The sequence below is a fragment of the Sabethes cyaneus genome, chromosome 1 (assembly GCF_943734655.1).
Source record: "Sabethes cyaneus chromosome 1, idSabCyanKW18_F2, whole genome shotgun sequence".
Lineage (NCBI taxonomy): Eukaryota > Metazoa > Arthropoda > Insecta > Diptera > Culicidae > Sabethes > Sabethes cyaneus.
Genome location: NC_071353.1, coordinates 63,874,441 through 63,901,083, shown reverse-complemented (window position 1 = coordinate 63,901,083; position 26,643 = coordinate 63,874,441). Strand labels below are relative to the sequence as shown.

The following is a 26,643-nucleotide window of genomic DNA, read 5'->3' as shown; positions in this document are numbered from 1 at the left end:
AATGTTGTTACATCTTGTTTTGCTTTGCTTCACTTATTAGTTCTTTGTTTAGTTTGTTGTGATTTCGTTCGTTTTAAACAATATATCTATACTTTGTGTTACTTTTCTCTAAAATTAAATTTCTTTTTGCTTTAAATTTGTTTAGATAACAATTTTGTATAATTTGCTTTAAATTTATAATTAATAAAGTGTAACTTTTTATCTTTTTTAATTTATTATTTACTCTTTTCCCTCAGTAAATTTGGTTATTGATTCGGTGTTTGCAGGTTTCTGGTGTTGGCAGCCGGTGGCCGCCGACTGTTTCATTTTGCTTTGCTATCTCGTTACTGTTGTAGGCTTTTACTCCAACTGTTCCAGGAAATTTGGAGATTTGAAATATTCCGGGACAGGATCATCCATTCTTGAAATGATTTTGTAAATCGATTTCTTCCACGACTGTTCGGTGTCCTTCCCGCTCTGAATGGCGCGGAAGAACTCTCGCAGTGTCTGTTCTATAACATATCGGAAATTTTGGGGCACCTGCAGGGATACGAATAGAATGGATATCAGGGGTGAAAGAAAAAAAAAACAAAATAAATATCTTCATGTCAAGTCCTACGAATAGACTATGCTAGTGTGTTTAAAACGATATGCACTACGACAGTTTTGACAAGAACTCACCTCGATATGATTATTCCGATTATAATGTAGGTTGAGAACACGATATATTTCGCTGTCGTTGCTCACATGAATGTCGTCCACGTTTTTCATTCCTTCGCTTACTGCTTGGCGAGCATACTTCTCCATTTGAATATAGTAGAATTCCCTGTGTGATACAATGAAAAAATATATAAATGATAAATAATGATGCAAATAAAAATATTTGTTAAAGCTGTTTGACACTGATTATAAGCGGCGAACAATATCAGTAAGAGTAACACATAATTAAATTACTATAAAATGTTTCGAATCAAAGCTTTGAATTTTTTTTCTGAGAAGTTCAAGTATAATAATTCAAATGGAAAACTTTATATAAACGATAAAATTTCCGTGAAAACGTTCAAATAATGCGAGTCTGCAGCTTTTTGATGTTATTTAAAAAACCCATTCCGAGACTAGAACAAAAAATCACGAGGGTTAAAGAACGGATATGAAACCAAAAATGAAATTAAGATATCACAGTAGACCCCTGCTAATTTGAACGATCACTGTTGTGAATTAACGGGGTTAACTTTAAATTTGAACAACTGGCAACCCTAAATATATTGAAACCTGTATGAACTGGCCGCTCTGCTCTTTGTTATTGTTTCGGTGGTTTGATTCAGTTGGCAGTTGCAAACAGCGAATATTTCATTCTCCGTTCGAATTTCTATCAGAATCGTTGACAAAACAGAATGTAAAACAGATTAAACACGGCAAATCAGTGCAAACATTAGGCCGTATGAATAAAACACTAAAACAGTTTGCTTTGCTTTTCCCGTGTAAATCTTATGGGAGCATTTGCTCTAACTCTTTTATTCATACGGCTTATTGTCTTCATAAGCAAGTGGTGTCATGTTGATTATGACATTTCAACCATTTATAATTTGCACTTCATGCAAACCAGCGGGGTTCAAATTAAAAAGTGTTCAGATTAAAAACGGTCAAGCGAACGAGGGTCCACGGTATTCCGCAAACCAACTGTTTCCAGTAAACAAACAATCCAGCTTTTTACGAGCCGTAATATTTGACATTCTAGTAATACATCGCACGTTTTCTTTCCGTACGTTCCTTGGGTTTTACCGGGAACGTGCGGAAGCAAAACGTGCGATGTATTAAGAAAACGTCAAATATTATGGCTCGTAAAAAGCTGGGTACATCCCTCTGAACACTTTGCCGCCGCGTCGCATTTAGATATGCCCATTATTCATTCGACTGATTCAACTAATCGAATGCCTGCGGCTTAAACTAAGCAAACAACATAAAATTTATGTGTGGGATATAAACAGAGCAAACATAAATGAGATTAAGATGCAATATTTTGTTCAGATTTTCAGAATATTTACATAAGAACTTTATCTTGAATGACTTAACCATGGATGTAATTCATACAAACACAGTTTACTGTGTTTTGACAAGAAATATGATGAATTAAAAATTGTTTTCAAAAAACTTTCATTTTTCCAGCTGCTGAAGCGAGTCACCACGACGCTACTGCTGAAGAGGATCTCCACCTCGCTACTTTGTGCCCTGATTACAGCATTTCTAAAAGTCTAAAAGTCTCAATTTTAACATACCATATTGCAGTAGAAATGTGAGCACATGCGTCATTTAATACCATGGCCACAAGCTTATAACAGAGATACTTTTGGGACAAGTCAGTAAAATTCAGGCTTAAGAAAGCACCTCGGTGATTGAAATGCGTTCCGGCTGATAAAAATTAGTTCCAGTGTCTTAATTTTTAATGTAATATATCAGAAAATTAGCTTAATAATAGTGACTTTCAGCGCTAACAGCTTAAAGAATTAAAGTTAACAAGAAGATATGTATGCTGACATCCCCATGATATACTTAGTCAAGCTATCGCTTATAATAAGATAATCAGTGTGATACGATCAATCAGTGATACGACTAGACAGCTTAAAATGATCAAAAATGTAACTATGACCAATGTTAGCGGGATAAAACTAAACAACTTATCGCTAACTAACAGTTGCTTTTGGCTAAGAAAGCAATTTATTATGGCAAAATCAATGTTATATTTAGTTATTTTCGACTTGGCCTATGCCGTATACTGCTTCCGAAAGCAATATATTTGGAACACCGACTTAACGCGAATTCACCGAAACATTAGTTACCAAATGTCAGCATATATTTCACACCTCTTTATACCTCATTGACTGGATATGCCTTTTACACTCACAGAAATGCCCATAAATGTAACAGTATCAAACGAAGACACAAACAACAACCGCAATACAAGCGTGCGACTAGTCATCTTTCACTCCGTCTGTTAAGGGCTTAAGGTCTTTTTTGCCATCTTTTTTCTTCATTTTCATTTTTCTCTGGCTGTGTTTAGATTACAAAGCTCAAAACTCATTTTCAAAAAATTGTTGCAGTCCAGTTGAACAGTATTTTTAATATTTCAATAATACATCACACGATTTGTTTCGTATGTTCACGGTAAAACGAAAGAAACGTGCGGGAACGAAACCTGCGATGTAATACTGAAATGTCAAAAATGCTGTTTAAATATTACAAACATGGATTATGTCACCCGCTTTGTGGATTATGTGGCTTGTGAAAAGCTATCCAGCTTTTTACGAGCCATAATGGCGGACGTGTTCGTAATATTTGAACGGCATCTTTGACATTTCATTAATACAGCGCACGTCTTATTTCCGCGCGTTCACGGTAAAACTAAAGGAATGTACGGAAAGAAAACGTGCGATGTATTAGGGAAATGTCAAAAATGCTGTTCAAATATTCCGAACACGTCCGCCATTATGGCTCGTAAAAAGCTGGATATATGCCCACGTAACCATCCAGCACTACGCAAAACTTTGTATTTTAGTCACATAACAGCATTCTGAAACTTATTAGTCATATATTAGCATTTTTAATACTAATTCGCGTTTTATATTGACTTTGTACTGGCACCATTTTAGCACTCTAATGCTGATTAGCTATATATCAGACATTTTAATCAAAAATCTATCGGCCTTATATTGGTATTACTTCAGCACTAGAACTGTTTGAATAGTGATGATGAAGAATGATGACAAACACAAACATCAGGCTGAATGACTGTGTTGACTTAAACAAACAACCATAAACTTATGTAAAATTGCCGTTTGGCTCAGTCAACAATAACACTGGGACTCTAACGATAGCATAGACGTCGGTTCGCAGCTGTATCTCAACGCATAACTCTAAACTAACAAAAAAACATCAATTGTAGCAGAGAGAAAGAGAACAACAGAACAAAATAAATGTATAGTTACTTTTTTGCTCTTCTTTCTTTTTTCTTTCTTTCTTCACTGTCAAGCCGGTAAAGAAGGGTGCACTAAATCGGTGAAAAGACTGGCCAGAATTGGCTGTTGAACAGCAATACAAACGGATATAGTGCAAATAGCCTGACATTTTAGAATTATATACTTGTTATATGGTCATATATTGCTATTTTATCACCATTTAAATGCTGGATGGTTTTGTTTAGTTTCCAAAGAAAAGGTACATTTTAGCGGTGTTTTATCGAGTTTGTTACACGGGACAGTGGAAATCTTCGGTGCGTGATTGTTTTCATGCATTTCCCGTGGTTAGATCGTTGTAAAATTAGTATCAAAATAAGCGGAAATTTCTATCCAGCTTTTTACTATCATTATAGCCGAAGACATTACCTGTGTTCATATTATTTCAACAGCCTTTTCGACATTTCGAGGCAACAAGGTTTGACCGACACGCGCACGGATTGCTTATATGTGGCGTGTCACTAGTCACTTGTCGTTTTGTCAAAACGGTTTCAATAGACGTGTCCGACTAAAAATTTTGAAAAATCACTAATATTTACCTTTTTATATCGAATTTAGATGCTATCCAGCCTTTTATGAGCTATAATGGCGGACAGCGTAATCCGTGTTCGTAATATTTGAAAAGCAATTTTAAATTTTTTTGTTTACATCACGCATTTTCTTTTCGCACGTTCCTTTAGTTTTGACGTTGACATGAGAACGTAGAACTTTTGTTAAGAATAATAATTCAAATCACTTAACCTTAGATATAATTTATACAACGCAGTTTACTGTGTTTTCGACAAGAAATATGATGAATTAAAAATCGTTATCAAAAAACTTACATTCTTTCAGCTGCTGAAGAGAATCACCACCTCGGTACTTTGAGCACTGATTACAGCATTTTTAAAGGTCCAGGACTTACTTTTCACATACCATATCTCAGTATCAATATCACTGTTAACATGTTTCCGGGACTGTTAAGACAGCATTTTGGTGATTAAAATACAGGGGTTAGACAAAATGATCGGGACAGGCAAAATTTTGATAAAATTCAAACGGCCATAACTTTTACAAAACTGAACATTTTTAGATGAAACGAATTGCATTTGACGGGGAAATTTTCCTAGGTTTCCAAAAATGGCCATAACTTTGCTGTTTCTCGTCGGATTTCTGTTCTTTTTCGACCAATCTACTGGAAATGAAATCTAGTTTTGGGATAAAATATAAATATGAATAAATTTCCATGACGGAAAAAGATACAAGTGATGAAAAAATCAGTTTTTGACATACCTCCAGATAACCCGCAATATCTCCGTTGTCCACTGACTATTGCGAATCTTGAAATATTTTAGAAAAACTAATAAGATTTTCCCGTCGAATTCAATTGGTTTCATCTGAAAGTGTCCAATTTTATGGAAGTTATGGCCGATTCAATTTCATCAAAATTTTGCCTGTCCCGAACATTTTGTCTAACCCCTGTACGTCCCTGCCGAGAAAATGAGTTCCAGCGCTTCAAGACGCGAGTCTATATATAGGCAATTATTGATCATCGTCTTGCAGGTTCGTGTGCATGAAGGTAGATTTTTTATGTTCAAAATTCACGAAAAAAATCATAAAACAATGGTAAATCACATTCCTAAAGTTAGCAAACATTAAAACTATTTCGATTCACAAAATTTCAGAACCATGAGAGCAAATATCAACAAATCGAGATCCCCTCCTGTAATTCGATTTATCTGTTAGTCTGGTTGAATGTGAATAACTACACAATGTGCGATGTTAACAATTAATGGAAAAATAGACTTTCAAAACTATTTTTTTATTTGTATTTTAATGTGGTCTTAACCATACTTATTTTGCAGACAATCTATTCGTAATAATTTACCTCTTAGGAACTGTAGCTTTATATTTGTTGGTTTAAAGTGTTTTGTTTAGGTACCGGTCTATCTAAAAACCGATTTCGTTCTCACACTTATACTAACGCTTTATTGTTGCGCAACGGCTGCAGTCGTCGTTGGCCCAATCGTATCGAAAAAAAACACGGTTCGCAAGACGTCTGATGAATTAAAAGATTTCCTCGACAGCACTGCCTGGAGGACGTATTTGGTAAGAATGCGCGTTCCCCTTGCCGGGGTACGAACTTCGTATGACGGCATTTAAATTTGCCGTAAATAAAAGCATAAAGCTAGGGTGCCGACCGGTGTGATATGTGCTGTTCCGGTGACTTATTGGCTTCAAGGCGAAAACGGGAGGAAAAGAGAACGGGGGGAAAGAAAAAGTTCGTTATTTTATTTTCTGCGCCACACGTTACAGAATACCGGCAACGGAAGGCGGGAAAATTCGTTTCTTCTTGGTAATGTCTCAGCTGGTGGGAACTCACGGCTTGGTAATAAGCTTAATGCTCGGTTGATTTTGACCGTTGACGAGATATTGTCAACTGGTTGGTGCAGTTAACAAAAAATTCTAGTTTGAAATTAGTCAAATTGAAAACTAAGAATGATTCAATTTTTTTTTTCGAAATATTTTCTTTCTGTGCGAGCTTATTCATTTAATGTTGAAAACTCTTCGTTGTCTTCAACATTCAAACATTCTAAGTCTTCACACCGTAACTTGAACTAAGTACGTACCGCCATATCGTTTCGATGGTTGAAGAGATCATATTAATAATTGGCGGCTGCTTTCAGGACGTTTTCTAGGATGGCATACAATGTGAGGGGTTTTCAACCATGAAACCCGAAAGCTGCCTGCAACGAGCAACTATTGTGCGACTCAACCGGATGACGATCGCTTCCGCCACTAGAAAGCAGAGTGCGCTACACACACTGAATTGTAGTGTGCTGATGAATTTTTAATGTTCCGGCAAAATAACTTGGCCAAAGCAGTGTGTGATAATATGCACCAAGTATCATTGGAAGCAAAGGATCTGTCAGCAGTGGCTGGTTGGCGGAAAGTATGCGCAAACAAAAGCACACACAGAGTTGCGGATGATGGCCGCGCGAAAAATTTCTTCCCGTTTCCGCTGCAGTTCCCTTTGACGTCTTTGCGGAGAAAAATGTCCTACGATGCGGGCCGTGTGCCACTAGAGAGCAGAGCACATGAGAGGTTCAGAGGATAGGCATGAAAAAACAACATTATCTCACATAATGTGCAATGAATAACGAGAAAACAAAGCACGACAGCAGTCCTCGACGCAAACCAACAACGTCAGGCTGGTATCAGCTTGTTCGGGTGGCTGCCTGATAGATATGCATTGCTGTTGAAAAGGAGAATATGTCAGTTGTGAAAAAGCAAAAGCATAGACATTTTTTTCCGTTTTTAAACTATGTTCGCTGACGGAAAAAGATGTCTTCTTTCGGAGTCGCTAATCTGTGATGCTTCATAACTATTAAATTTAAATGTAACGAGACTAAATTATTAAAGATGTATGTTCTTGTGCATAATTCAAATTTTCGAAGCAACAAAACCGAAACAAGTCCAATGCTCTGTGATGTGGCATATGCTGTATACAACAGCGCCTATGGAAATCGCGCATCAGGGCTTTCTTGTGTCATATTCGACCCCTTCTAGACCGGGGTGCAATTGTGCTGACAATTACTCACTGATTAGGCAGCGATTATCATGTTTTCACATAAACACGTTCTCGCTTCCGGCAACAGTGCTACACGTTTGTGAGAGACGGTTTTATACTGTATCAGGCCACTCAGTAAGTAAATTAGTAACTTAAACTCACTACCTCGTACGCTGAATAGTAGACCAAGCTGAGTTTCCTCGAGAAATGGCACTGAGCTGTCAAGTGGCCATTTCCGTGGAGGTGCTAATGCTCAAAAGAACCAAAACAAACACCAATCGTTGATAAACAGCAATGGAGCAGAGGGCAGAAGAAATAAACCCAGGTGGTGGCACCATATGAGAGCACTTATTTCACACTTTGCTGCCATCATGGAGTGGCCCCACTGGCTTTCCTCACGCCTACGGTGCTCGCCAACTAGACCTAGCAATACTTGAACCGTACCGTGCTGTGCTCTGACTGGAGAGACTTAAACTGAGAGGTGTTAGAAGATGCCACATCGTGCCTGCTGGTAGTCGCTGACTACTTCGGCCGATCCTGTCGCATGGAGTAACGCGGAGCGCATTCAGCGAAGGTGTGGAACCACACACACGCTGGATGCTGCTGGTAGGCACTGTTGCATACATGACGGCTTGCTACAAGTGCCACTCCTGTGTCAGTTGAAGCACACCGGCAAAAGATGGCGTTGCTTCTAAACCTGCCGGCAACGCTGAAGATTTTAACAATTTAATTACTATAATTATCGCCGGGATTGCGTGGATAGCTCTCACCGAGATTACATACAAAGTAGAGTCAATTTAACTTCTTACGTGATAGTTATACCGGGCAACTAGCAAGTCAACTTCAGTCTGGCAGTTGAAGCTTAAATTTTACTATCAAATTATGTGATGACATTATAACAACTATCAGCAATGATTTATGTAAACATACCTTATTAGGAAAAATAACTGAAATGGTCCTAAGTTAAAAGTTTTAGTTTTAGATTTGTTTACGAAACTATGTTATGTGCAACAGCAGTCAACGGTTGACCTAATGTGTAATTCATTAGTAACAAATAGATTTATGTTAAACTATTCTGGATTTAGTTTTCAAATATTCCCATAAACCTTGCAAAAGGGTTGATTATGCGAGCTTTTGAAAACAAAAGCAAGTGTTGCTGGCAAGCGGAGAATAATAAGGACTTCAGTTGCAATATTATATGGATCTTTGCACACCCCTGACTAACACACCTGCTGAAATCCTGCTTTCGGAATCCCGAGGATTCCTGGTTTACATCAGTAAAAATGAAAGGAATTGCGATATAGATAACACGGGGGATTCCATGTAGAAATATTGGTTCTATAAGCAAAACTTTCTGTACGAAACAAAAAAAAATTAATTGCATGGTGAGAACCACCCAGTTAACTCCGGGGTACGATGCAGGCCCAACAAGCCAGTCGTCGTATGTTCGAATCTCGACCGGACAGTACTGTTATGGAGTCAGTAGGATCATTGTACTAGCCCCGCAATTGTCTTGTATTCTAATAACCGGCTGCGAAGTCTGTCGATAAAGAATAGTCAAGTTCTTAAGGACGGTTATACTCATGGCTTTGCTCTTTCTCAGTGCTATCCACGCCTGTTTGTCTCACTGTTCTCACTAGGAATGTTTTGTAAAGAAATAATAAAATTAATAAATAATATAATAAAATTAGTAAACAATTCAATTGTCACATTCTTTATTGCTATACGATGCCATACAGTAAATTTAATTTGGAATAATTTAATCTGAAATTGATTGCAATAAATGTACTTTGATACCCCTGAAAATGATTTTTGTTGAAAAATAAATTGAAAACTTTTGACGTAGGACTACATCTTTGTTTACTACACTGGGACTGGGTAGCACTTTGTGAAAACGAAACTAGAGTGTAACGTTTGAATGAAAGATTTCAAATGGTAATAACTACTAAACTACTGAACGAAACTGAACAATTTGTATGTCGTTGGATAGATAACATGACCAGCAATTTTACGGAGGGGGTGAGAGAGCAATTTTAAGGAGGGCGTAAGAGGGGGAGCTCCTATACAATCAAGCAATCAAGAACTAATCAAACAAATGGAACCAAATTTGGCATGTTGGGGTTTTTGGTGGCAAAAATTTATTTTATGGTAGTTTGAGACCCATTCCTCCTGGAGAATAAGGACACTCATACAAATAAAACAGAAATTTTTGCGTATGTACCATATTTTCTGTAACGTAACAAGCGGTAAGCTGTGAAAGTAAACTAGTAAAATCTTCTCGTAGCAAGTTACAGTGAATCAACGCCGCTAACTTATGTGCCTGTTGCCATTCATGTCAAAAGAGAAGGACATTCGAATGGCAAGTCATGTTTGCGATGAACGTGCTTTGGCTTTAATATTATGGCCCTTTTAAAGGCCACAAGCAAGTTGAAATGAGTGATATAGTCCTACGTCACCCTTTTGTACAAGCCTTAGGGCTGTATATCTTGTAGTTTTTTTTCCTCAAATTACATCTCGTGATGTAGCTTCACAAACTTCACTTTCTAGGAAAATATCATAGATATCTAGCTTTTTACGAGCCATAATGGCAGACGGCACAATCCGTATTCGTAATATTTGACCAGCATTTTTGACATTTCACTAATACATCGCACGTATTATTTCCGCACATTCACGGTAAAAATAAAAGAACGTGCCGAAAGCAAATATGCGGTGTATTACTGAAAAGTCAAAAATACTGTTCAAATATTATGAATTGTTCAAATAAAATTTCAGAATTGTGTTTTGTATTCTTCCTGAGTTATGGTTGGAAAACTTGATTTGCGCATTCAGCTTTTGACGAGCCATAATGGCGGAAGGCATAATACGTGTTCGTATTATTTTAATAGCCTTTTTGACATTTCTGTATACATCGCACGTTTTCTTTCCGCTCGTTCCTTTAGTTTTGTCGTGAGAACGAGGGGAAAGAAAATGTGCGATGTATACCGACATGTCAAAAATGCTGTCCAAATATTACGAACACGGATTATGCTGTCCGCCATCATGCGTCGTAAAAAGCTGAATATATTCGAAATACATTCAAAATTTCAAAACTTTATTCAGGCAAATCTTGTTTTACGTCCACTATTCTGCCGCTACTAGCATAACAGTCCCGTTTTCTATGGAGTTCCCTCTGTAAATGTAAAATTATGCGAGTAACAGCAGTGTAGGGGGACGTAAAATGAGAGGACGGAAATTCAAATTTTGGCCGAAAAAAGAGGATTCGAATTTTGGACGTACAAAGAAAAGACGTTATTTAGAATTTCCTAAAATTAAAGACTGTACTCCTTAAAATCGCAACGCTTTCTTTAGTGTATTACTTTTTATTGCATTGGGAAAATATTATGAAATTTTGGGTAGAACTAGTTTACAGTGTAATGTTTACATGCGCAATCTGAGTTGTCACAATCTGTCAAGTAGTTATCGAGATGGCTTCCAAGCCAGAATTGCATCGACGAAAAATTATGGATGCGGTCGTAGAAAATCCAGTCCCACAGGTGATGGACTGCGAAACATTGGGGAATCCATTCGACCGTGTCCCTTGTGGTAAAATCATTCAAAGAGTCCCAAACGATCCTGGAATTACTTCAAGCACAATCTGAAGTTTTCAATTCAGGACGTGACCAAGAAGGTCAATTTTTCTGTCTGGTTCGTCCAGCGGACAATAAAGCGGGTCGGACTTCATGTCTCGAAAGTAAGGAAGGTGGTGCAGCCAAGTGGTTGGTGCAGCCAAAATGCATCGTAATGGATGACGAGACGTACATTAAAGCCGACGCCAAACAGATCCCCAACCTGGAGTTTTTCGTCGGCAAGTCCCGCCTGGATGTTCCGGAGAAGTTCCGGAAGAAGAAGGTCGACAAATTTGCCAAGAACTACATGGTGTGGTAGGCGATCTGTGGGTGCGGCAAATTTGGCAAGCCCTACATAACGCCCGGCACCATCAACGGCCAAATATTATAAAGGAGAATGCCTCCAGAAGCGCCTATTGGCCTTCCTCCGGTCCCACGAAAGTGACACTATGGTTTGGCTGGATCTCGCATTATGCCATTATGCGAAACCCGAGGTGGAGTGATGCGAAGCCAACGATGGTGTTTTGGTGCCGAAGGAGGCAAATCCACAAAACTTACCAGAACTTCAGCCAATCTCAATAGAAGAATTCTGGACGATTATGGAGGGCAAGTTCCGGTAAACAAAGAAGGTCTTCCAAAACGACCAGGTTTTGAAAAAAAGAGTGGATGAAAGTGTGTAGGAAAGAGAGCGCAAGTGTTGCACAGAATTTGATGGATAGCGTTAAGTCCAAGGTGCGGGCATTTAGCCTAGGAGAGGAAGTTGAATAAACCAGCTTTACAAAAACATAGATGATATGTGTTTATTTATACCCTGAGAGTTTCAAAAATATCCGACTTTAAATGAATTCTTGGTGATCATTTTTGTCTGTTGTATTTTTTTCGAGTACAGTCTTTATCTCATGGTATTTGATGACGACGTTAATTCAAATTTGAGACGTAAAAAAAGAGAATGTTCAAATTTCGGACGTGAAACGAGAGGACATAATTCAAATAACTTACAGATTTCTTGATAATTTCAAAGGACTGTACACTCTATCTGTTTTATAAATAGCTGGGTCCCCAGCAGAAAAGTCATCGGAAATATAAAAAGAAATATCATGATAGTTAATACCACCGTGGACCCCCGCTAATGTGAATGACATAAAATATGCAGATTGAGCGGGTTCATTTTCTGTTTCGTCTAGTCATCTTAGCTGTTAGTTGTATACAGTGTCGTAGCGTAGGATTGGCCAGTTTGGATGCCGCGTCTGAACTTTGACAAGCCACTAGTTATAATTCTAGCGAAGTAATGAAAAACTTACAAAGAACACTGAGTTCAGAAGCGAGCAAACACCAATTCTGGTCTTCGCCAAGGGCGCCACAATGTCATCCTACACTCTTAAAAAAAATTACCTATAATTTGGTTGAATTTAGCTAAAACTTGGTTAAAACTACTCAAAACGCATTTAAAGTATACAAACTCAGATTTGGAGTAGTTTTTGGACCAACAAATTGGTAGTAGGAACTTAAAAGTGCGTTATTTAGCGGCCTTCATTCTGATAAAAAATCTCTTTAAGATGGTTCATTATTCAATCAAAGGATGTCAATATTTGGAAAGGGGTTATTAGAGCCTTTCGAAATTTGGCACAGCGATCCTGGTAGGGTATTAGGCTTTATACAACGAGTCACGCCTAACTGGAACCGTGTACTATGTTAACCATTGTCCATCACACCTTAATTGTGATAGGATATCTAACTAGCACCAGGTCAAATATGGGTCATACAACAATATTCCTTATCAATGGACGCAGTTGTAATATGGCTCTACAGGAGAGAAAAAAAGATGGTCCATGGTCCTTCGGGAACTACCGCTTTGAGATACATTCATTAATCCTATCTTCGCAATTGCCCTATATAAATGGAAAGTCAGTCGTACAAAAATAACAGAATTCCGTCTGATTGTAGTACCAAGGCTGTTCAATTAACTGGCCTTATACGTGCTTTTCACGTAAATTACCGTACGCTGTTTTTTAAGAAAATGTGTTTTTTTTTTTGTGTTTTTTGTAACTTACGTAGTATTGCTACACGTAACTGTAATAGAATTTTAAGATTAATTTGTCAATTTCCTTATCCATTTATCAATATAAAATTTAGAACATAGAAACACTTCTGAATAATTTCTTCTTTAAAAGCGGTGAGCAAGTGAAAGGAGCTAACATACCAACTGATCAACACACACGCAAAAACATTTCGGTAGGACTTCCATTCAATAAATGCATACTTATGAGAAAAGGGCGCTGAAAGGACAGCTGCTCCAGTCTAACCACCACTGCATTTCGTTTTCAAATCTCAGCGTTCTTGTTTTTGCAAATAAAGCCCGTACAACTTCTGTTCCTGCAGGTAGACTGAGCTATGCAACTGCAGTATAAACAGGAGGGAACAGAATCTTAAAGACGCAAGCTGCAACGGCACACCTTTCTTCCAAGACGTTCGCCTTCTTCCTTTGTTGTGCTGAGCTAGGGATCATCGAAGAGGTAAATGCCTTCGCGAAAACGGATGACAAGAGGGACTCGAAAAGTAAGTAACTTATGATTTCTTTCCGTCCCTTTTCCGTTAGGATAGAGCTTGGGTTGGTCTTACGATGAACCACAAAAGGGTGATTTTCCCGCCGTTTTGCCACATTCATTAAGGGTTCAAACACAAAAATTATGCCTAAACTTGGAACGATAATCAAAAGGGATGAAGGTAGATTTGCAGGACTTTAACAAAATAAGTTTCATCAATCGTAAGCTCTAATCTACCTGGTCGTAGTTGTGAGCAGGTCAAAAAACTCTCCCAGCTTCCGAAACTGTTTTGCATAGAATTTTTTATTCTACTCAAAAATGTTGTGCCGTCATATTTCGCACAATTACGGTTGATCATAAATTGAAATGTTTTGCCTGATTGACCATTTGCAAGTTCAATTTATCTGGAGATTATCCGATAGGGAAGGATGAAGTCAAGTCTCTCGTTTACCAGTAAATTACTTCAATTCAACTAAGATTTAATTACCAATCTCGGTACCTACTTTTATGCTAGCCGTTGCTTGTGTTATACCTAATACAAGCTCCACAATCATCCTGATTTTGTGATGTAGTAATTTGCGAAGGTAATTCGAATATAGCGAAAAGGGGTATCCTTCGTTCAACAGTGACATATACACTCGCAACTCAGGATATCTCTAGACAAACAGAGAGCAATGCGAACAAAAAAAAACAAACAAACAAATTTCCCCCAGCGTGTGTCGATACTTTAAAGAGAAATAATGATAAAAACTGGGAAATCGATTTTTTTCTCCCAACGAAAGATTGCAGCAGGAAAAATTAAAAAGCAATCGTGCAAATTTCTGATTCTCTTCACCAGTGGCGGGATGCATACGCTAGCTAGTTTCACTCGAGTCAGGTTAAGGAAAATGTTTGATTTCGTGATGAATGGGAGTTTCCTTTTCGTCAAGTAAGTCCAAGCGAGAAAAAAATTCCAGCGGTGTTCGTTCAGCAGAAAAAAAAACGGCCGCACCTCTAATTAGTAGAATTACATTAATTAAGCAATTTTTAATTAAGTTTGCGGAGAAGTTTCCTTTGGGGATTTACTCCTTTCGAGTCACCGTCACAGTCGTCATTTTTGCCAGCTTAGGACTTCTCAGACGATACCTATTCAAAAAAAAAACACCGTTGTGAAGCTTCCTGAGCAATGCAAACAACATACTATTGTCGACTATGGTGTTGGAAATCATAAGATACATTCTTTTAGTCAACATCGGTCAGTCTAGTATGTTTTAGTTCGCTAAAAATCACCGTTGCTTAGACAAATGCTCAACAATTTGTGATTCAAGATCAGTTAGTTTTTAGCCCATAGAGAATGTGTGGTCGCAGACAATGGTGTGGTTTCGGCTCATTCGACTGTTGGCCTACAACCCGGGCTGTAAGAACCAAAAAAGAGTGCTATTTAAAGACATCATCCATCTTGCAAAGGGAAAGGAGTTATGCAGGCATGCGGATATTTCTATAGTCAATGAGCCGTAAGAAATGACAATAATCCGATAACCGCATCAGTAGATCTAGATATAACATCAGTCGTCGGCAACGAAGCAGAGGTCTCAAGTTTGAATATAGATTCACTTAAGGAGATTTATTGTAGTCTGCAGTGAACGTAGAACTGGCCTCTGTACGTCGCTGCTCTATGCGAAGAGTGTTCTGCGAAAAGACTCAGAACAAGACGATAATAGTGTTAAGCCCTTTAGCACTGGACACCATCTGCAATTATTTTTTGGACTGTCCGCATCTCACTGGACAGTTCCACAAGCTTAACGGCACTGGCTGTATCTATTTGTTTTGGCAAAGTTTGCACTCGGAAAAGTGTGCTGTTTTGGCTGGAGCAGGAAAATATAAACGTGTGTACAAAACTGTTTCGCAAAAATAGAGAATAGAAGAGCCTCATGGTATCGCTTTTTTGTGTGTTCTGCCAGCAATGGGGTGTAGGAGAAGCACCACGAGAGGGATAGGCTCCTATCTATTGCATTTTGCTTGTTTCCCCGGGAACGCATTCGGTCAGGCTGGAACTTGTGTGTCTATCTCGCACATACACACAATGGGCATTAAATTGCAATTGCACTTTATCGCAGAAGGGGGCTCGAAAATTTTGTGCTGCACTGGCAAAAAACGCACTCTTTACTTGTGCCAGTGCCTATATAGTCACAAACCGTTGCTCATCCTACGTGTGTAGGATGGAAACGAAACGTTCAGATCACCGCGAACCCAGGTCCAGGATTAATCGTTTCAGGACTGTCTGGTGCAAGTGCTTCGGCTCCACAAAAACACCGATCTGCCGGAACCAAACACAAAAACATACATACGCACATCTCTCCAGAGGACGGCATGATTGAAGTGAGGCCCAAAAGCGCTGAATCCTGCCCAAACCCGCCACATCCACCGAATCGAGTATTGAGCCTAGTGTGTCCTGCTAGAGCTGTCCAGCCCGGCAGATATGAAACATAAAATGCATTTGCGTGTGTGCATCGAGTGCAATCCCGCGGACAAGGTCCCGTATCCTGGTCAGTATTTGCCAACGGTGTGTGACAAAGCAGACATAATAACAAATGCTATTAATTCTAACCGAATATGGATGCAATTTATTTCCGAGCTTTTTGCGATCGAACTCCCACTTGTGGACGAATCATCAGCGCGGGTGGGTAAATACAGCGCATTTCGAAAAAAAACCGGATTTTTATTCGCGAATTCTGTGCTTCCACATTTCGTTTCTTTTTTTCTCCATAAACTGGATGGTTGTCCTTCTATTCGCTAGCTATTTCGTTTAAGCTTTTCTAGAAAAATGTCCACACATGCACCAATCAAAATGGATTTAAGCCTGGTGATACGATGACAAAAAGACTACGGTGACTTGCACCCTGTGCTTCCGTATCGGTCGATGCATTGTGCCTGAATATACGTGGGACGGGAAACTGGCCATTCTGCGATTTTTCCGCGAATGCACACATGATGAATGAGAAATTTTCGCGTGTTTGCATTTGTGTTCCGAAATTTCAGCTCGTGGACAAATTTTTTGCCGTTGTTTTGTTTCAAAACTCGCAAAAAGTGCATATGCAAGTTAACTAACATGTGAAGGTGTCCAAAAAGAGCACAACTAGGAGAGCCAAATCGCCTAGCTCTTCGAACCCTCCTCCTGCTTCCTTCTGACGCATGCATCTGTTGGAGTCTATACCGCAGGGCACTAAAATAGGGTTTGCATATTAAATTTTCGATAACCGCTCTCTGGCGTAGGAAACTGGGCGGGATCAACTTTCAGACTCTAACCCACTCTAATGTAGATCTCTATTTTAGATCGTACTAAACGTGATTTATTGGGACCACCAATTTTGCAGTTCTCAGTCCTATTTGCTTGTGCATTGGAGAATTAGTGATTAACGTAAATTTACAATCCGGAACGAATAAAAAAAATAGTTTCAATTTGGTTGGACTATCTTTGCCCATCGCCATCGATAAGGTTAAATGTGCACGGATAATTCCTGCTCAGGACATGACGATTATTTGAGCAATAAATTATGTTTGATTTAAGAATTTCACGGATCAACGAATTGTGAATATTTCTTGAATCAGAAAATTCTCAGAAATTTCACATCATCACATCACTTTTTACAATACTTGATGAATTATCCTGAGGAACGTGTTAATCAATTGAGCATGATCAACAAATAAACCTCACTCGGTTTGTTCACATTCCCTTCTATTTTTTACCAGCTGTTAACAGATAAATTTTTTCGAATAGTATACGATAAAAACATTCAAAGTTCAGATATTTGTGAAAGTAGCCATCTTGGGATCCATTTAATATTTGTCTAATGTGTTGATCGGCAAGTATTAAAATAGTGCTAGTTGCTAGTAATGAACTCAAGAGTATTTTGACGTATTTCAAACGGTTAGCAAAGGTGTTTAGAGGTACTTAACATTTAATAAATGTTTTCCTTCGAACTGAAAATAAGAACCCACTTTCTTGCTGTTTTTTTAAACTGCAGAAGTAACTTGTCTTCTTCAGCTTAGTATTTACTCTCATAGAGAGTCAACTAATTACGGATCTGTCAAAGTACCGTATATGAAATGGGTCGCAATCTGAACTAAATTTGACTTTTTGGGGGAAATAACTATAAAACTAGCCTCCCAGTTGGCTTCGAGGTATGACGCTGGGCTAATAAGCCATTCGTTGTATGTTCGAATCTCAGCTGGGAGAGGCTGTTAGAGTCAATAGGATCGTAGCAACTGGCCCTGCAATTGTCCTGCACTCTAACAGCTGGCTGCGAAGTCTGTCGTAAAAAATAGAAGGACAAGTTTCGATAACGGAATGTAGCACCTAGGCTTTGCTTTTTTTAAATACAAAACTATCAATTCTACTTCTTAATTCTTAAGCTCCAATAATATATCATGAAAAAATAAATAATATTTATCCCTTTTCAACCTATACTTTTCGTCTCTTCCAACGACAATTCATCTGTCGGTTGTTTGCTCCATTATAAATGAGACTGTCTTCCAGTTGATCTCGAACTTAGTTTATTAAAAACATAGATACGCCACTCTTCGCAGATTCAATCGTCAGTAAAGCGGCTCCTGACGGCAACAGGATTTACTAACCTATCTTAGTGTTGGTAGAGCGTTTTTATAGGCATACGTTTGACTGTATCATCTGTAACTAATACTTGTGTAAAATGAGAAGGCGATACAAAGACTATGATAGCCTAGTACACACTACCACCAGTAGATAGCACTGATGGCATACTTTTTACTCATGTATGGTTCCTTTACCCAAGTAATCAAAAGTTCCGATAAAAGGAGATTTTTTGGCCTTATAAGCCAACGAAATGATCATGAATAGAACTCTATTCAGCTTAATTTTTAAGTAATGTACCGTACTTTCAAGTTCGTATTTGATGATTAAACTTCGAAGGGAATACAAAGCAACTTCTTACAGAACTAGAAAGTTCGCAAAAAATTTACTTAAGTCGCTATATAGAACACTGTTCTTCTCAAAACGAAACTCCAATAATCTTAAAAATAAAAAAATATTGGGGAAATTTTCCCACTTCTTCCTATCTTGAGATTCATAACATTTTCCAGCATTTAATTTCGGTTAATAATGATAACCAATATCAATTATTTTATTTAATAAAAGATCGTCAGAAAAATAATCGACTGTTTTTTTATAAATATTATAATTTATTGTAGTAACTTACCACACACAACCAATCAAAACCTTGGAGATTTGAAATCGAGTACTCCTTTTTCGGTGACTTAGATGCATGCCACTGCTCCGCTGCTGGAATATGCGATTTGCATCGATTTTACTCGATGTGCTAATTTCTCATTTACTACAGCTCCGAAACGAACTTACACTCAAGAACAACTCATCGGCAAAATTCATGTCACTAGCGGCGTCACAGATGGCGCAATGCATCAGGATAGGTTTGCAACGCGGAACGCTCGGGTTTGAATCCAGCAGCGGCAAGTGTTAATTAGAGTTTTTTTATTTGGTCTATCTTAATCGCATGAACCGACTTTACAGAAGTTAGAAGGAGGCGAAGGTAGCAAATAGAAAAGTATAAGAACAGAATTCAAAGTGCCATTTATAAATTTTCATTAAAGTTTCTTTAGAAGCTACTTAGCGCTCTATGCAACTCAAGGCAACTTTGAAGTTCGGTTAGTTACAGGTGAAGCTGCTTGGCAAGCTATAGATTCATTGATATAAAGCTTGTTAAAAGAGGCGAACCAGCCGCAGGCTGAAAACCTCTCTAATATAGAATTCAAATAAAAAAGCTTGTTAACCTTCCTTATACACCATTATCCGAACTTTTAGTTACTTTCAAGCTGCATGTCGAACTTTCAAGTTGCTACAGATATAACCGGTACTTTATTGAGAATGAAGTTCGGTTTACAAATGTAATGTCTGGTTGTTCAGCAAGAAAGTTCTGCGGAACTAAATTTGAACTAAACATGAACTTCCAAGTTCGTTCCTCAAGTGAAATTCGAACTTTTGGTTGCTTGGATAATAATAATAGCCTCGAGGTACGATACTGGTCTAACAAGCCAGTCGTCGTAGGTTCGAATCAGAATTTTAACTGAGAGAGACTGTTAGAGTCAATAGGATCGTAGTACTAGCCCCGCAATTGTTCTGTACACTGGTATTTGACTCTACAAAGTCTGTGGAACGAAAGAGCAGAAGGCAGAAATTACGTCAAAATGTCTTACTTTGCCTTACATTCTTCGTACGCAGTAATGATCATTTCAAATTTCGGCACCAACTTTTGAAAAGAACCAATCGGCAAAATGAAGTGAGGGTTTTTTTCTGCTGGACTTGCATGGGGAAAAAACCCTTACTCGGTTTATTTACATTTTGCAGCTTGGCCATTTTGAAAAGTTGGTGCCGGTTTGCTTTTAACTGAGAATTTTAACGAATGCGATTTTTAACGAAAGAAAGGAAAAGTCACTTGCAAAATGGTTGCTTGTCCGGGGGATGGTTGATATTTGGGAATCTCCATTGTAGCTGGTGCTAGCGGCCGGCGTCGTTAGCATAGAATTGGGGTGGCTCGTGCTATTTTAAGCACACGTCATAATGTGTGCTTACGACTTGGTCGAGCCATGTTGCACATTGAGTCCCCTGTTCTTGGTGCCGGTGTGGTGGAGTTATTAAAGAGAGCTGTTTTCGTCGCACTGTCGTCCGGCCAACCGCAGCCTACTGACTTTCATCAGACGTACGATGGGAATTACTCCAAGCAGTGCCTGTAACCCGTGATTCACTTTACGCTTTCAGTTCCGTTAAATATCGTGCTCAGCACGTTCCGCTCGAACAAGACGAGGGTGCGTATCTTCTCCGTGAGCAGCGTCAGCTTCAAGTCTATAAAGAACTATCGATCTAATCAGAGTTTTGTACTACATTGTTAACTTCGTGCCGAGGCGAACGCTTCTTGATCGTAACATCTTGCGAAGGGCAAGGTAGGCCCGATTTGACTCTCTTTGCTAGCGTTGTGTCCTCGGTTACCGCCGATTCCAAATACTAGAGCTCATCTAGCACTGCTAGTTCGTTGCCGTCAACGATTAGCGGTTCGTAGAAAGCGCGCGTTTGTCTTCTTTGAGCATTTACCTTTCATGTATTTGGTCTGTGACACATTTATTTTTAGCCAAATCCTCCTAGCTTCCGCTTTCAGCCCGGCGTAGATTACCTACACCGTCTCAAAGTTCCTGATGGCTATGATATGTTTTTGACAGGACTTCATAAGAGGCTTATCGGTAGCTAAAACAGGCATGACTGGTCGACTGCTGGACTGCTTGATTGCTCAACTGGTTGACTAGACTGTTCGATTTGATTGCTTGACTGGACTGCTCAACTGAACTGCTCGACTAAACTGTTCGATTGGGCTGCTCGACTCAACTGCTCAATTTGACTGAACAGCTCGATTTAGCTGCTCGACTGGGCTACTCGACTCAACTGCTCGATTCGACTGATCAGATCGGCTGCTCGATTCTTGTTTGATCTCTTGGAGTTCGGGTGCTGGGACACTGCTATCTCCCATGGGTATTCCTATACTTACTTCCGTTCTGCCTTCTCCTATAGTCATTGAGGTGTTCATTGAAGCATCTGCTTTCACTTGCCAACCACCTCATGCTCGTTTGTGTGATCAGATTTTCCCCATACATGTCAGATTTCGGTGAGTGGCCCTTATGAGATTGGTTCACCTAATGGTGCTGATGAAAGGGTAAGTCGCTTAGAACACTCTATGCACTTTATTCGTTCCGATTTTGTTCAGTATGTGTTTTATTGTGCCGGTAAGGTGCCTATCACGTCAAACTTGTGCTCATTTGTTCAGTTTGATAGTAACAATAATTAGCAGAGCTGCCAAATTTCAACATTTTAAAGTTTGGATGTCCAAAAGGTGCCACTGGGGTGCCACAGTGCGCAATTGGGCAATAAATGAGCCTCAATTGTGATCAACGAGGTGAACTGTGTAAGACATCGTTTCCTAGATTGTTCCTATCACAATGTTCTCAGCGACGTTCCCCTTGTGCTGACTTCTAATTATGAAATTGAAGGTTCGAATGCGCGTCATTGATTTTTGGAATTTTATGCTCTGAATAAAAATTATAACGGGTGACAACTAAACTATTGAAATTTTTTCGAAATCCTATACTCAACAACGAACGAGCTCAGAGAGAAGTGAGAGTATGGATGTGTTAGCTCTCTCTCTCTCTCTCTCTCTCTCTCTCTCTCTCTTCTCTCTCTCCTCTTTTTGTCAAAATTTTTTGTTTTGTTTATGCTTGCCCAGTTTTACTTAAAATGCCGTACAAGAAGCATATCGGGAGCGCGTTGTACACTTTTACAAACAGCCACAGAAATCTTGGCAAAAAGTATACGATTCAACATTTAAAAAGCGAATATTTTGCGTTTATTGTTTACCACTATTACAACTATTCGCAAGTAAGTTAGTGGAAGACCAGCCAAAATTATGGACACAGAAGGACATCGTTCTTTTTCTCGTGCACTTAACAATAAACTCTCTGGTTTGGCCATCAATTAAGATGTGCACCAGACGAATGTTTGAAGAAAATGTTGATCCCGTTTACAAAACCATCATGGAAATGAACAATACGTGTTTTGGTCGGAAAGAGCAGCATCGCATTACGCCAAAAACACAATCGTTGCTGAATACCCATTCGATCCCATTTGCACCCAAAAACCACGACCCGTCAAATCTTGAGTTGATCTTGAGTTCCTTGGTGTACAAAAATAACTGGAGGGCCACGAATTGCAAACAGTTGATTAGTACAATCAAGAGATGCATTCGCAAAGTTGACATGACGTTCGTACAACGCCTGTTCCTGTTCCGACATCAAACGGCAGCTTCACCGAACAGCCGATTAAGGACCGTTTTCAAATGTACACTTTTTTTTCAACAATGGACAATGTATCTTTCATTTCGGTAAATCAGATCTTCTTCCTGTAGCTTTGTCTTTTTTGATAGCATGAGAAAAAAATTCCTCTAGTTATCACCCGTTTTTCACGAAAATATAACTATTGTGCTCTGATAAACAAAAATTTTGGATGTGAGATTAGTTTCATGAACATAACTATTATTTTAAGCATAAAAACTGCTTTTGATATCTAAAGTTTGTTTGCTGAGCATTTTAGTATAATATAAAAGTTGCAATTAAATTCTACCATTAATAAAACCCTGAGTATCATCGTTGGCTGAAAAATCGAAATGGCGACAAATAGGTAGTGATGCCACTACTTGATTCGCAACTAAATCGGTCTACCGCCATTACACTGGGACCAGAGCAAAAGCCAAAAATAATCAACAAACTGGACTTAAAATGAACAAACTGGACTTAGTGCTTGTTGATTATGCTTTAAACAATTGGGTTAGCTATTGCGGGCTTTTTTCTTTTATGGCAAAGTTCATAGAAATCATAAAAACTTTAAAAAATTCATAGGACTTCTACAGTGACTGCACGCAATCACGAAATGATATTCTACTAAATATTTCATGAAAACATAGTTATAAATTCTCAGGCGCTAGTTCGAAGAATTTCTTGTAGCGAACAAAAAAGCGCATTGAAATATAATACTTGGAATAAATTCTTATCGTGATCGGGAAATAATTTAGATCTTTTCTACACCTGCTCTGTCCCTAACAACGAGCACGTTAGAAGAATTCATTTAATTACCGATGCATAAATAAATACCAATTCTTCCGATCCCGCGCGCAAACCTCCCGCTAATTGTCACAATCAATCAAATTCGACCGTTTATTCCCAGGCAACCGGAGGATCATTTGTCTTTTTTGCCTTGCCGGGCAAAAACTCCCGAAAACGAGCGGAAGCAGAAATCACCACAATCCACTTCAACACAATCCCACAGGTAGGGTCCTGCTCGAGCGTAGCCATATTCACCCTGTTTTGATTGATAGCTGCATCCACATATAGATACAAGCATACAAATTTATCAATTCAATAAATTGGTGCTCGCACATACTTTGGTCTGCTAGTTTTGGTTTTGGTGTGTGTTTGCCTATACCTCCAGTAATAATCTGTACGACATTTGGCGAAGCTCTGCAATGCCGCAGAGATCTTGTGTCACTCTAATAATTCATGATTTTTCTGTGACATCGCACTTTAGCGCATCAACTAACAAGCGAACGGAAGAAATAAATATTTAATCATTACAGGACTCACCTGAAGTTGGAGAACCACTTGACCAGCTGAGCGGTGTTGTTTTTGTTGAACTTGATGTCGGGGAAATACATCTTCAGCACAGCAGAACTCGGATAGCGCACCCAGAAGAACATCAGCTTTGCCTTGCGCAGGTGCATCGGGGTTAATGTTGACGAGTGCTCCGGAGTTAAGGAAAATCTATTCGATTTTATATGGGTTATAGACATAAGCATTGATTGAAACGGTGACACTAATGTAATTCTTATTTCAATTTGATTACTATTTGCCGTCTGTCTAGGTATTTGCGGAAAACACTTGCAAGGATTCGATAAGGCATCCTGCTAATCTTGTTTTTATTTCAGACAGTGGTAACATTTATTTCTTCCCGAGGAGAAACTATAAAAGTGGCAAGTCTAGCAGGAATTGCGAAAGAAGTTAGCCGGCTCAAAAGAGACGTTGCAAATCTGATTACGGAAGGATATAGAAAAATGGAAAAAGAGTGAGGATAATGCTTTTAATTCATTTGCAAGTGCAAGGAATGTGTAGAATCTAATTGCCGCGGTTGTATTTCTTTTCATATTGACTGAATAAATTAAATCGTTCCTATACAAGCCATGCTTGAGAAAATATTTTACCGCATGTACTGCCGTTAAATTAAAATTGCAAAACTGCAGGCACGCAAAATCGCAAAACAGGAAGAAAGAAAAAAATTAAAGTCAATAAACAATAGAAAAAATTGAAAAAACGATATTCATTGCATTAGTAGAAACCAAACCATTCGTCGGTTTTGATTTGTAATCCGAAAAGGCATTAGTACAGTTCAAGTACAGTTTAATACTATTTCTAGCCAGTATAAAAAAACTGTAATAGGATTCTTACAGGGGTGAAGACATGCCCACCCCCTCAGCCACTGACTGTGTTGGTGGCATAACAATCATAACAAATCTTTTCCCATAGAAGCAAAACGTGCCCTAAGAAGAAAAACGGCATAAATTATTCAATTCCCTTCGACTCAAAGCGGTAACACATACAGTGTGACGGCGGCAGACGGTGTGAAAAGTCGAACCAAAGTCAGATGCAAATAGTAATTAAAAGGAAATTATCAAATGTATAATTGAGATAATAGACTTGCTTCGAAAAGGATATAGTAGGCTCCATGCCGTTGTAGGAGATATCGTTGACTGAGTTGCAATCGGAGTTTCGATCGTTGACATCCATCGACGCTCGGATGTGGCCATAGTCGGGTGAACTGCCGTGATGGGCAGCTGCCAGCAGTGCAGGATGCAACATGGTAGGCGGGTGCGGTAACGGAGGAGAATCGCGTGGGTCCATCATGCCATTGATACCAGGCGGGCTCGAAGAAACCTTCATGTGATGGAATTGCGACGGCTGTGGCCCATGTGGTCCACCGTGTGGGGGGCCATGTGGGTTAAAAAAGGGGCTGTAGGGCGAGAACACTTGGGATTCGTGCAGGGAGGGGTTCGGTATCGCAACCGATGTTGGCAACGACACGGGTAGCATCGAAGGTGGTGGTGGGTGGAAAGATCCTCGTGGAGAGGGGCTCTCAGTCGGTGTGCTTGCTTGCACACTTGGTGGCTGGCTATTGAACTGCTGCTGCGAATTGTTATTTTTGCTACTATTGTTATTGTTGTTATTATTGTTGTTTCCGTTGGTGCTGTTGGCATTTAGGTTGTTACTGTTGCTACTGCTACTGTTGTTGCTGCCTTGGTTGCTGTTGTTTTGATCTAATTGGATCGGATTGGCAGAAGGAATAATCCCATCCTGTGCCAGAATCCTACTTACGGTTCGCGGGGTGATTCGCGTGTCGGTTACCTTGTGTCGTTTCTTTTTCGGCGTTACCACAAGGCTCAGTGCTTCCGCTTGTTCCGGGTTTTCTCGAGGCTCTGGCATACAGAACGGATTCACCTGGCTGTTTCCGAGCGCATTCATGGAGTTGTACAGTGCTGCGGCAGCAACGGAGTTGAGGTTTTGCGGAGGCTTCGGTGTTTGGAACATAGCTGTAGAGGGAGAAGGTCGAACATGAGGTGGCATATTCATTGAATTTAGATTATTTTTAGGATCGTGCGGGGGCACATTATTCACATGCATTGGCATTCCCATTGGAGGGAATGTGCTGCCGTTTAATCGTGCCCCGTTACTCTGCTGACCGGTTATCATCGGGTTTCCAGCAGAAGGCTGATTCACCACGTTGGGGTTCGGTGCATTACTGATATTGGTATTAATCATTGATCCATTACCTGAAAGATTGCTACTGCTACTGTTGACGTTTGTCCCGCGATCGGCTGCCACTTTTGTTCGCGGAGACTTCGCTCGGTCCAACAGTTGCGATGCCATCATTAGATCTTTGTTGAGCTGTTCGGCAGCGGCTGCTGCTGCTTCTGACTGTTTTCCCAGAAATCTTCGCTGGTGCACAAACCTCGTAACGATCGAATCTACAAGGTTGGATAACGAGGCAGTGATTTCCGTTTTCAAAACGTCGGCTAGGCCTTCTAGGTCTGAACCGGACATTTGTCCCACAGAGTTATTACTCGACCGCATCATGTTCAACCGATTGGTTAGATCCGAGGGAATCGTAGAACCTTTCGGTATTTGTGGCAAATGCGGTAGCTGTGGCATTTGTGGCATTTGTGGTGGCGAAATATGACTTGGCTGGGGAGGCTGCTGCTGCTGCATTTGCTGCTGCTGTTGTTGTTGCTGCTGCAATTGCATTTGTTGCTGTTGTTGCTGCTGCTGTTGTTGCTGTTGTT

General features: G+C 39.4%; 1 protein-coding gene across 1 annotated transcript in view; it reads right to left on the bottom strand.

The window, feature by feature from the left end:
* Positions 1-339: 339 nt before the first annotated feature.
* The window catches only part of LOC128739795 (homeobox protein prospero), a 28,552-nt gene continuing 2,248 nt past the window's right edge, over positions 340-26,643 (bottom strand). Inside the window, exons 2-5 of the mRNA XM_053835300.1 lie at positions 25,022-26,626; positions 23,897-24,051; positions 661-805; positions 340-519 (exon numbers count right to left, since the gene is read on the bottom strand). Coding sequence (XP_053691275.1) covers positions 340-519; positions 661-805; positions 23,897-24,051; positions 25,022-26,626 — 2,085 coding nt within the window. The remainder of the gene's footprint in view (positions 520-660; positions 806-23,896; positions 24,052-25,021; positions 26,627-26,643) is intronic.